Consider the following 13,495-nt stretch of genomic DNA (forward strand, 5'->3'; position numbering starts at 1 on the left):
AGGGACAAATTAGGTTCAATTGAAAAAAAAAAAAAAGGAAGTTACAAATATCTTTCCAGAACTTAGACGAAAAAGGGCAAAACCAAAATAAATGAAAAATACTTTCAGGGTGCCCTTCACAAAAAAAAAACAATTCAAATCTAAATCTTTTTTAAAACGTTGAAGAAAAATTTTAGTGGGGTAGATTCTGTGAATTATTTTAAAAGAAATTTCTTTGATCTTATTGTTGAGGGAAAGATGTTTACAAACCAGCTCGGGGAAGGAAGGAAACGCTTTAGAGTGACGTCATTCGCGTAGCCGATACAAACAGGAAGTAAACATCCAGCTGTTACCTAAGCAGGGAGAGCTGTGGCTAGCTTAGCTTAGCAGCCTGTGTAGCGTTGGCACAGTAATGACACGGCCTTCAGAGTCGGGAACAGCCTGGTGTTTTATCATGCTGTGTCCGGAGTAGTGACTGTATCCATAGATACCCAGGGAACATCATTCTCCTCCACTTTCCTCCGGTCCGAGTGTTGAAACAAGGTACGTTAGCTTAGCAACAAGACGTTAGCTAGCGGTAACTAGGGTTAGCATCGATGCTAGCTAGCTAGCCGGCAGTTGTTACACTGTAACAACTAATGTTACTTTATCTGGTGTCTGTGTTTAGGTCTGCTTTTTGTGACTGTGTGAATATAATTTTTAAATCATTTTAGTAGGGAGCTTGAATGTGTTGTTGATTTAAAATATAAATATATATACCCTCATGGATAAAAAACATTAGACCACCCTTGTTTTTTTTTTTGTGTCATTTTCTGTCTTTTTTTGATTATTTTGTGTTTTTTTGGTAATTTTGTTTCTTTTTTTGGTCATTTTGTGTCTTTTTTTGGTTATTTTGTGTCTTTTTTTGTCATTTTGTTTCTTTTTTTTTGTCATTTTGTGTCTTTTTTTGGTTATTTTGTGTCTTTTTTTGTTATTTTGTGTCTTTTTTTGGTTATTTTGTGTGTTTTTTTGTTATTTTGTGTCTTTTTTTGGTTATTTTGTGTCTTTTTTTGGTTATTTTGTGTCTTTTTGGTCATTTTGTGGTTTTTTTTGGTCATTTTGTGTCTTTTTTTGGTCATTTTGTGTCTTTTTTTGGTCATTTTGTGTCTTTTTTGGTCATTTTGTTTCTTTTTTGGGTCATTTTGTTTCTTTTTTGGGTCATTTTGTGTTTTTTTATGGTCATTTTGTGTCTTTTTTTGGTCATTTTGTGTTTTTTTTGGTCATTTTGTGTCTTTTATGGTCATTTTGTGTCTTATTTTGGTCATTTTGTGTCTTTTTTTGGTCATTTTGTGTCTTTTTTGGTCATTTTGTTTCTTTTTTGGGTGATCTGAACTGTGCGTGTGAGATTGTGTTCAGTGAGCGGGGGTCGCGGACAACATGCATGTTAAATTGGGGGTCGGTTGAGAACTACTGCATTAATGTATTCTCATGTGGAGTTTTACATTGTTTGGACACATATAATGATAACAACTAAAAAAGCTCATAAGAGTTTAATTTAAGAGCTAATATCTAGCCATTTTCCATGGTTTTCTTGATAATGATTTTGGTTATCGTCACCCTGTTAAAATAATCGCCTAACTCATTTTTTTCAAGTTTTGCAGGAAACACAAAAAACTTCATTTATTGATCATTTCACTCAAAAAGGATGTAACAAAGGATGGTTATTGGCATAGTAATAACACTGTGTGTACATTATGTAACTTAAGAGAAACAAATGCAATTTTTGAACATGCCTTTGTGACTTAAGCAAGACATAGTAACACTTTATTTTGAAGGTGTCTACATAGGAGTTACATGAGTGTGTCATAAACATGACATGGGATGTGTCATGAACATTAATGACACTTTGAAGTAACATTAATGCTCATGATACTTGTCATGTCATGTTTCTGACAGGCTTGTGTCACTCTTATGTAGACACCTTCAAAATAAAGTGTTACCATATCTTGCTCAAGTCACAAAGGCATGTTCAAAAAATTGCCTAAGTCACATTTTATTTTGACTTAGTCATAATAAATCAGCTTAAGTCACACACTTGACATAGGCCATTATGTTAAAGGGGTAAAATCACATGATCTGATCAACTGAGGATGTAGGTGATTTTACCATAAAAAAACAATTTTGACAAAAAATGACTTAGGCGATTATTTTAACAGTGTGACGTTATGATCTAGAAACCCATGGAAAATGTCTAGATATCAGCTCTTAAATTAAACTCTTGTTAGCTATTTTTGTTGTTATCATTATATTTGTCCAAAAATGCACCTTTAGTTGTACCAGGTATTAAAATTAACAAGAAATTGAAGAAAACAAGGGTGGTCTAATAATTTTTTCCATGACTGTACAAGCAGTTGCAGGGTTTACAGCCACTAAGAATGCAAGCTTTACATTTTAGCTTTTTAACTGTTACAAATTTGTTTGAGACTGGATCCAGTCAAGAATCGCCCATAAGAGATGGGCATATTAATGCATTCTCTACAAACGTAACTTAGCTCTATCTGTTTTCAATATGATGTCTAAAGAGACGGCTGCAGTCACTCCAGTGGTACTGTCCATAAATAAAGGACATTGGTAGAAAATTACAGTTAAACACTGTCAAATTGCATCAGAAATAGGTCGCAAAGTTAAAAACCTTTTGTGTCCATAATAATAAAGATGCAATAATAAAGATACAATAATAATAATAATTCATTCAATTTGCATAGAAACCAAATGCTATTCTGTGTTGTGTGTGTGTGTGGTTTTTTTCTTCAAAATAATCCAAATTATTGAACCCTGTGTGGGGTTTTTTTGTTTGATTCTTTTGTGTGCGAGTAACCGCTCTTCACCGAAGTTAATTCTTACTATTGGTGTGTCACAATTTAAATTCTGCTCCTAATTGTTTGTTTTGGTCAGAGTTACTGACCCACCAAACCTGTCTGTCTGTCTTCTGTCTGTCTGTCTTCTGTCTGTCTGTCTTCTGTCTGTCTGTCTTCTGTCTGTCTGTCTGTCTGTCTGTCTGTCTGTCTTCTGTCTGTCTGTCTGTCTGTCTGACTGTCTGTCTGTCTGTCTGACTGTCTGTCTGTCTGTCTGTCTGTCTGTCTGTCTGTCTTCTGTCTGTCTGTCTTCTGTCTGTCTGTCTGTCTGTCTGTCTGTCTGTCTGTCTGTCTGTCTGTCTTCTGTCTGTCTGTCTGTCTGTCTGTCTGTCTGTCTGTCTATCTGTCTGTCTGTCTGTCTGTCTGTCTGTCTGTCTGCCTGTGTGTCTGTCTTCTGTCTGTCTGCCTGTGTGTCTGTCTGTCTGCCTGTCTGTCTGTCTGTCTGTCTGTCTGTCTGTCTGTCTGTCTGTCTGCAGGTGTGAATGAGTGACGTGGTGCCTCCCACAGCTCTCAGTGAAGTCCAGCTCCGCTTCCTCTGCCACGATGACATAGAGAATGTCAAGCTGCTCTGCGGTGATTGGTTCCCAATCGAGTAAGAACCTCATTTAATGTGCCAATGTCTTTAATTTAAGAGCTGATATCTAGACATTTTCCACGGTTTTCATTACCAAAATCATTAGAAAACCATGGAAAATGGCTAGATATCATCCTGTAAATTAAACTCCTATGAGTTATTTTTGTTGTTATCGTTATATTTGTCCAAACGAAAGTGCCTTTAGATAGATAGATAGATGGATAGATAGATTGATTGATTGATTGATTACTTTATTCATCCCCGAAGGGAAATTCGGTTGTCACAGCAGTCTGGTATTCAAGTACAATAAAATACAATAGAATAAAATACTGAGGTAGCATAAATAAAAATAACAATAGAAAAAAACACAGAATAGAACAGAACAATGACACTTAAGACAAGGTAGTAGAGAAGGTAATTATACTGATGATATGATGGCAACAATGCTATAGTGACTAGACTGTATATAATAATAATAATAATAATACAGTATATAATATATATAATATAATATAATATGTAATAATAAATAATAAACAATATAAAATAAAATAAAAATATAAATAAAGTAATCCCACGAGTTTAGTTGCACCAGCCATTAAAATTAACAAGAAATTGAAGAAAACAAGGGTGGTCTAGTAATTTTTTCCATGACTGTATATATACTTGAAGGTAGAAAAGTGTTTCTGCCATGGTAGCTGGCACATGATCTCGTATTCTTGAATACGAATACGAATACGAAAACTTTATTATCCACTGAGTGGAAATTCCTCTTTGGTTTCACCATAGACATGTCTCAAAACAAACAGAATAAATAGTAAAACAATAAAGAAAAACATTTCAAAGATAGACAAATATAAAATAGCCCACAGCAATAATTCTCGCACGGTCTCGTGGTTTCATGTAGTGTCCCTAGAATCCTGTAATTTTGCTAACTTTTTAAGGACCCGTGCATGAATGCTAACTGTTGTAACCTTTGACTGCAGGTACCCAGACTCATGGTATCAGGACATCACCTCCAACAAGAAGTTCTTCTCCCTCGCTGCCACCTTCAGAGGAGGCATCGTGGGAATGATTGTGGCTGAAATCAAAGGCCGGACCAAAGTACACAAAGAAGTACGACACTAAACTCAAGGCTTTGAAGTTGTCCTCTAGCTGCTGTCACTGAATGTGCTGTTAATTCGGCTGATCCCCTCTCAGTCAGCTGCCATTTGAAAATGTCAAAAGTGGAATATACACTTAGTAGAATCTGTTTTTAGTCTGCTAATTAGATGAACTGGAGGCCCCTGACTGAGACAGACTCTGTCAGCACACCAGAATGAAAAATAAGGGAGAACAAGATAACGAGACAGGAGCAGAATCATTGAAAACTTTTCTTGAATTACTAGTCTTGTGTTGAATATATATATACAGTACAGGCCAAAAGTTTGGACACACCTTCTCATTCAATGCGTTTTCTTTATTTTCATGACTATTTACATTGTAGATTCATCAAACTATGAATGAACACATATGGAATTATGTACTTAACAAAAAAAGTGTGAAATAACTGAAAACATGTCTTGTATTTTAGATTCCTCAAAGTAACCACCCTTTGCTTACTAGAATATAAGACATGTTTTCAGTTATTTCACACTTTTTTGTTCAGTACATAATTCCACATGTGTTCATTCATAGTTTTGATGAATCTACAATGTCAATAGTCATGAAAATAAAGGAAACGCATTGAATGAGAAGGTGTGTCCAAACTTTTGGCCTGTACTGTATGTAAATGTCTGAAATGTCTAAGATTTCCAAGTCTAAAGCTTATGACTATCATATTTTACTATGTAACAGGCTGAAAATGTCAAACTTGGTCATGAAACAATATGACACTTGGCAGATGTGCAGTAATGAAATACTCAAATAGAATAGAATGTATTCTATTGCACATATTGTCAGAAATCTGCTCCACCCACTTTAGGCCACAGTCAGAACATAATTTCCCTTTGGAAGAGTATTTGCATGTTGGAGTGTTCCTTCCCAGCGGCTCATTTGCCCAGGCAAAGATGAAAACAAAGCACTGGGGGTGTAGCATAGTGAGCACGTTCACAGTGACACTAAACCACCCAGCATAAAGATCCTTTTATCATATTCTTTATATCCTTTATATTTATTTAATTCAAACATGTTATATTATATTATGGATGGTCCAGGGGCTTTGCCTGGATAATGATACATTCAAGGTTCTTTGAAGACGAGTCATGGACAGTTTCGCTTCTTCATTTTCTTAATGCATGACATCAGGTGCTTTTCCTCACCCAGTTCAGTTTTTAATTGCAATTACAAAAAGCTGGCCAAGCTGCTAACTGGTGCTCTGTGTGATCAGCTCCTGATGTCACATTTCTCTCTGTATTTATCTGTATTTGTTTCTTTGTGTGTTAGGATGGAGACATCCTGGCCTCCAGTTTCCCCGTGGACACACAGGTAGCCTACATCCTGAGTCTGGGAGTGGTCAAAGAGTTCAGGAAACATGGCATAGGTACCACGCACACACACACACACACACACACACACACACACACACTTCCTTTACCCTAACCCAGAGGCTTCAAACTGTGAGGAGAGGTTTTTTTTTAATACTTTATTGCAAGGCTTCTTATTTTCACAAACATAATGAGTCATTTCGTTTTCTTTACAATATTGTACCTTGCATTTTTTTTTTCATGGCATGGAAACAATCAAATACACGAAAATTAAGAGCATGGGTATTAACAGCAGAACAAAGTTTAGAGATGGAAAAACTAACTTTTAGAAATAGGGAACAAATACATATTTGGAACAAGTTATACTGTAAAGAAAGGCTGGTAAAAACAGTGGAAATATTTAATCAAATTAAGGAGATGAACTAAATATATATATATTTATATATATATATATATATATGCAAAATATCAACTTTTAAGGTGAAATTAAGCATTATTTGTGTCATTTTTTAAGGCCGACATAAATATTCAATCAATATTACTTTTAAATGTTCCAGTTGGTATTTTGCATATATATATACATAAAAAAGACACTGAGCCTCCACTATATCCTTGCTCTGACTCTAGACTATAGATCCAGAAACTTAATTTCCTCATCTTTGATTTCCTACTTACAAAAAAACTAAGGGGAAATGGTCCAACGACTGAGCAAGATGGGCAATTTGGTGGCCATTTGATACAAATTAGAAGGTCAAAAACTCAAAATTTCGCTTGGGAACCATTTTTTTTGGACTCAGCACCCTTGAGATCTGTAAGGTAGGCCGGTTCCTGACTTGTACCCATAAATGCTCCTCACTTCTTATAGGAGGCCTTTATTCTGAAATCCGTCTAGACTATATAGCATTCTTTCAGAGTCCAGAGCCTAAAATGCACGAAATGGAAAATCCCATTAATTGACATTTTTAATGACCTGTCTTTCTCCTTTGGCCCCTCAGGCTCTCTACTGCTGGACAGTTTGAAGGAGCACATCTCAACGACGGCCCAGGACCACTGCAAGGCCATCTACCTTCACGTCCTCACCACCAACAACACTGCCATACACTTCTATGAGAACAGGGACTTCAGTCAGCACCATTACCTGCCCTACTACTACTCCATACGTGGCGTCCTCAAAGATGGATTCACATATGTGCTCTACATCAATGGGGGTCATCCACCCTGGACAATATTATATCCTTTTTGTGGAAGCAGGAGAAGAAGATACTCACTGTTACACCACAACTTCACTTGCTTTATTGAGTCAACAGCGTCTCGATTGGAAAAAGATGTCAGGCTCCGATCTTTGTAGTTTCAGGCAATCACTCAGACATATCAAGTAGCTAAAGCAAACATACATGTTACAGGGTTCCCCATTAATTACCTAGACTCTGGCTGCCCTCGTCCGGCCCGCGTGAGGTTACCCAGAAATTAGTAATATAAACCTTTTACTACTAAAGGTTTATATATTTTACTACTAAAGGTTTATATATATATATATATTTACCACTTTTACTATAGTTAAGACAACAAATATAGCCACTAATATATATGACAGAAGAAAATGTAAGCGTTCTACCGGTTATTTCCTGTCACTACCTTTCAAAATTAAAGCACCCGTTTCACACTGGATGGCACCTTTTCAAAATAAAAGCATCACAACATTGTAAAACACCTAGAAAATGTACAAACATGAAAAACAAGCTCTATAATACAAAAACACCAATAGGAACCTTGCTAAAGGTCATTTACAGTTCGTTATTATTTACCGTCCGTTTTTCATTTAACCGTTCCACTTGTTATTTCCTGTCACTACCCTTCAAAATAAAAGCACCCGTTTCACTCTGGCTGCCCGCCACACTCTAAAGCAGACCTGGGCATTGGGCGGGGTGAGGTTACCCAGAAATTAGAAATCAATATAAACCGCAGTGCTTTTATTTTGAAGGCGATTTACGTATAACTGAGTTACCCGAGGTACCTTTAGTCAAAAACACCTATTGCTTTTTGCATAAAGTTAATAAATTAACAATTAACAAGTTAATAAATTCCTTGGTCACCTTGTGAATCCACCGTAGAGCTACGAGGTGGAAAACAATAACAAACATCTCTCATTCAGCTTTAAAGTGCACAAGATTGCTAGCCTGGCTAACACCAGACTAATCTCAAATGAGATTTAGTCTGGCAACCAGCCGTTCATTTCTCCGTAGAGGAGGTGTGGTTTACGATCCTCCGGAGCCGTTTATTGGACGCTTAGAATGTCTATCAAAGCGTCTGTAGGTAGCTCTTAGCCAATCAGATCAGTTATACCAGATGACGTAGTAGAGCAACAGAGATGGATGTTTGTTGTGTGTGTGTCTGTGAGAGAGTGTTGCTGCTGCTTTGCTTCTCCAGTTCTCGCTTTCTGCAAGATTATTTATTTTCACGCTTTATTCCCCCTCATGTCATTCAGCCACACATCCACTGATTTTATGGGCAATAAACAAGCTGCTGCGGGCCCCTGGGGGCTCTGCTGTCCCCCGGCTCGGAGCCAGATCACCGCCGTTACGGTAGCGGGGCTAATAGCTAATAGCCCCGCTACCGGAGATCTGGCTACAAGCCGGGGGACCTTTCAACTTTCGCTCTAAACTATTTAAAACACCATCTACAGCTAAAGAGAGTTTCGCGTCTGCAGCAGCCATGTTGGATCCGGAAGAAAACTACAAAACTACAAGTTTCCGTCTGCCGAGTAGTACGCGTCATCGTCTTGCCGTCCCTCCCCGTTCTGTGATTGGATCATAAAACAGGGCTAAGAAACCTCTCTGGTTTCCAGACTGTGTGGAGGTTCGAAATGAAATTCGAGCGCGCAAGGCAGTCTGGGTATACCCAGGCTACAAGATTGATGCATTTTACTTAAAAATTTACAAAATTTTCTTCCAAGGGGGGGGCCCGCACCACCAAAATTGTTCGGTGTCCCCGCCAGACTGTCATAAAGTCCTGTGGGAAACGCTGATGTTCCATGTTTGACTTAACTTCCTGTCCCACTGACTACATCCAGCACATCGGCTCCACCCTGGCCAGCCTGAGCCCCTGCTCCATCCCTCAGAGGCTGTACCGCCAGGCCCAGTCCCTGCTGCGCTCCCTGCTGCCCTGGTCCAACATCGCCTCCAAGACCGGCATCCAGTACAGCAGGACCATGTGACACAACATGGTGGGTAGCTGGAGTAGCAGAGGATAAGATATCCCTTTATTAGCCCCACAACAGAGAAATATTCAGTGAACAAGCTATATAAACCAAAAGAAATATAAAAGTATTAACAATTTAAACAAGATGAAATATAAAACTTTTGAAAAATACATATAATATGGACGCACTCAATAGTTGAAGTTGCACCATTGCACAGATAAATATTTATATTGCACAGTGGAATCATAACACACTCGATTTAAGTATTTAAGATGCTGCTATTGCACCGTTTCTGTGTGTTATAGTGCAGTTATTGTCAGTTTCTGTGTATTATAGTGCAGTTATTGTCAGTTTCTGTGTATTATAGTGCAGTTATTGTCAGTTTCTGTGTATTATAGTGCAGTTATTGTCAGTTTTTGTGTATTATAGTGCAGTTATTGTCAGTTTTTGTGTATTATAGTGCAGTTATTGTCAGTTTCTGTGTATTATAGTGCAGTTGTCAGTTTTTGTGTGTGTGTGGTCTACTGGGAGCAGTGGTTGTTGTAAAGTCTAAGATATGATTCAAAGTTCCCACTCATCACTGGAGAACCTGGACATTTAAAGACTAGTTTTCCAGTCATTGAAACACCTGGAAATTGATAAAAATGAAGATATTCTTGAATTTTTTATTGTATTTTAGCTCCACGCCTGCCTATGTAAACCTAGGTTGTACAGTAGCTGTGATGGTTGTAGCAGTCAGTGATGCACCAGGTACACTTCATCATGAACAATGCATCATTGACCCTTTTTACAAAATGAAACTTTATTTATTTACATTTTACATTTACAATTTGTATTCTTCCATTGTAAAAATATGTAGCTTTTATACGGCATTGGAAAAATAAGTTTTAACATTTTTGTTAACAAAAATATGTACCATAGCCTATGAAAGTCTACAGCCTAACGTCTTAACCTCTAGAGCAGTAGTTCTCAACCTTTTTGAGTCGCGACCCCCAATTTAACATGCATGTTGTCCGTGACCCCCGCTCACTGAACACAATCTCACACGCACAGTTCAGATCACCCAAAAAAGAAACAAAATGACAAAAAAAAGATACAAAATGACTAAAAAAAGACACAAAATTACTAAAAAAAGGAAACAAAATGACCAAAAAAGACACAAGATGACCAAGAAAAAACACAAAATGATGCAGAAAAGAAACAAAATGACCAAAAAAAGACAAAATGACTAAAAAGAGACACAAAATGACAAAAAAAGACACAGAATGACCAAAAAAAGGAAACAAAATGACCAAAAAAGACACAAATTGACCACAGAATGATCAAAAAGACACAAAATGACCAAAAAAAAGACACAAAATGACCAAAAAAAGACCCAAATTGACAAAAAAAGACAGAAAATGACCAAAAAAGACCCAAAATGACAAAAAAAAGACAGAAAATGACCAAAAAAAGACAGAAAATGACCAAAAAAAAGGTGGTCGTTTTGATGCCAGAGCTCGAACGGTCCAACACAATGGTTTCTTAGTCACAAACGGTTTTGTCCAGCTGATGTAATTAATTGCAATAGGCTATACCTGTAAATAACTTTATCCAACGTCTTCTTACCTAGCCCGAGAAACACAGATTTAATCATAGACTCGAGTTGTTGTTATTATCCAACGTAATAATTGTTTGCAGGTAATTTTCACCTTAGAACACCATTAGAAGTGGTCAGCTGGACACAATATGAATGAATGAATGAATTTTATTTTAGGACAGACAGTACAGAGCCATTAAACATTGCAACATGAGACATGAGAAGATGGTTGTACAAACAGGCTTAGCAGAATTGCTATATTTCACCTGGCTGTCCGTGAAGAGACCTGGGTAGGCAAGATGTTTTTGTAAGATTAAAATGTCTTGTTATATTATTAAAATAGCAATTTTTGCTAAATTTAAAATGCTTTTTTGATATTATAAAACAGCGTTCAGTGGTTGGTTGGCCCGACGTTACCGTCATGGTTGCGCCGGTGCAACTGGCCACTTGTGTAACTGTTTTTGTAAAATTGTCAATGATTATAAAATAGCAAATTTAGCGATGGTAGGTTGCGCCGACCTTACCGTTATGGTAGCGCCGGTGCAACTGGCTGATCTGTGCACTTGAGTTTGGATCACCATATTATAAATATATCTTAAAACCAAGTGTAAACAGGGTATTTAAGAAGGAGGAATGAAACTGCCAACACCAGGCCTACTGGTAAAATATCGTGAAAAAGGAAAATGTCACAGAAAGGTCCTTGAAAATGATTTCTTAAAACAAATGTAACTTTTTCTGTCTATTGTCCGATTGTCTGATTGTGTCTTTTTCTTTTCTCTCTCTGTTTTCTTCAAGGAGCTCAGCTGTTTCTCATCAGTCTTCCCCTGTACACACCAGGATGTACATGCACACTCACAGTCTGGATCTTGTACAGCTTTCCACTCCCTGTGTTTGGCACAGGACTCAGGTTCAACCTGCTTTTGACCGTTGAAACACAAGATATTTACTCGCGATTCAATAAAAACCTTTGTCACTTCTTACACAGATCTGGGTCTGCAGCTGTAGTTCTGTGCCCACTGCTAAACAGGGTTGTTGCATTGCAACGTCATTCAAATTGCAATGTTGGATTTTACGCTGACAGACGAGGATTTCTTTTAATTGTTCAGTTACTCAGTTACTATTCCACATACACTACTGGTCAAAAGTTTTAGAACACACCAACTTTTCCAGAATTTAATTGAAAATGATGCAGTTTAATGTCTCAGTGTACTCTGAAATGAATGCACATTTGCAACATTTAAAATTCTTTATTGAGCATGATTGAGTGTTTTGAAAGTAAAAAAAAGATTCAAAATCACATTTTACGTTGGACTAAAGGACTAAAAAAAGATACAAAATGACTAAAAAAAGACACAAAATTACAAAAGAAGACACCAAAAGACACAAAATGACTAAAAGAAGACACCAAAAGACACAAAATGACTAAAAAAAGACACCAAAAGACACAAAATGACTAAAAGAAGACACCAAAAGACACAAAATGACTAAAAAAAGACACAAAATGTCAAAAGAAGACTCCAAAAGACACAAAATGACTAAAAAAAGACACAAAATGTCAAAAGAAGACACCAAAAGACACAAAATGACTAAAAGAAGACACCAAAAGACACAAAATGACTAAAAAAAGACACAAAATGTCAAAAGAAGACTCCAAAAGACACAAAATGACTAAAAAAAAGACACAAAATGACTTACAAAGACATGAAAAGAATTCCAAAATGGACAAAATAGCCCAAGACTCCATAGAGTTAAGTTGTTAACCCATTTCTTGTTCCCTGAAAAAGGCCTACTTGTATAATTCTGAAATGTACATTATTTTTCAGTTTTGGTTAAGCTTACCTTTTTTTATTTACCTCTGGCAGTTCACCACTTACCTTTGGACCCTTTCAAGCTGTTCATTTGACTTGAACTGCTTGAATTTCAATAAAAAACTGGAAAAATTGGCGTGTTCTAAAACTTTTGACCGGTAGTGTATACTACACTATCCCATAGTTACCACGGTAACCTGTGTATACCCAGACATACCAAAGCAGAGCAGCGTCAGAGCCACTTTCAACCCAGCCACACAGCCAGGTTGTAGTTTTGGTGTGAAAAGGGTGACACACACACACACACACACACACACACACACACACACACACACACACACACACACACACACACACACAGGGAACCCCACAGAGACTAAAGGTTCAACCTGCCTATCAATCTGTCTCCTTTCATCCTGTCCACCACTGTCACAGAGACTATGTATACTGTTTGTATATTATATATACTAAGCTAATATATAAATTTCTCTCAATATGTATGTCTATTCTATGCTGTCAGTAGTTGAAAGATAACCCATCCTGTTCCCTTTTGGAGTATAAAGAGTCGATTCCATTTTGTAAAATAGAGACTCAAGGACAAGTTGAATTAATTGGTCTGTGAATATAATAGCGATGTTAATAGGCTCGTAGGGTTAAATGAGGCCAATTATACACAGGAAACTTGGAAACACAATGTAGATTGGTAATGTATGTACAGTAGTAGCAAATGGAGATTCTTCCCTTTTAAAAATTCATGATATTTTGTGATTACAATTGTTGCATGGGGAACTGTACTGGTGACACAGAACAGAAACATTTGAAATAGTTTTAACTGCAACACAAACTGTACAGACACATCACATCATATGTTATGCAGATCCATTTGAAAGTCTTTCATTAAGGTTTGATCAAAACTCCAATGATTCTATAGGCCTGTTGGTCTTATAGTCTAGACGGAATGGTCCAAAAAGTGAAAGTGAGGAGCATTTATGGGTAC

At 37.0% G+C, this 13,495-nt stretch overlaps 1 protein-coding gene across 1 annotated transcript; it reads left to right on the forward strand.

Moving 5' to 3' along the window:
• Positions 1 to 299: 299 nt before the first annotated feature.
• Positions 300 to 13,441, forward strand: nat15 (N-acetyltransferase 15 (GCN5-related, putative)). The gene is made up of 7 exons (XM_059348574.1): positions 300 to 522; positions 3,350 to 3,465; positions 4,434 to 4,563; positions 5,872 to 5,968; positions 6,908 to 7,142; positions 8,970 to 9,135; positions 11,486 to 13,441. Exons 2-6 carry the CDS (start codon positions 3,356 to 3,358, stop codon positions 9,124 to 9,126), a joined length of 729 nt encoding a protein of 242 aa, XP_059204557.1. The 5' UTR covers positions 300 to 522; positions 3,350 to 3,355; the 3' UTR covers positions 9,127 to 9,135; positions 11,486 to 13,441.
• Positions 13,442 to 13,495: the final 54 nt, after the last annotated feature.

This window comes from Centropristis striata, chromosome 13 (genome assembly GCF_030273125.1).
Source record: "Centropristis striata isolate RG_2023a ecotype Rhode Island chromosome 13, C.striata_1.0, whole genome shotgun sequence".
Taxonomy (NCBI): domain Eukaryota; kingdom Metazoa; phylum Chordata; class Actinopteri; order Perciformes; family Serranidae; genus Centropristis; species Centropristis striata.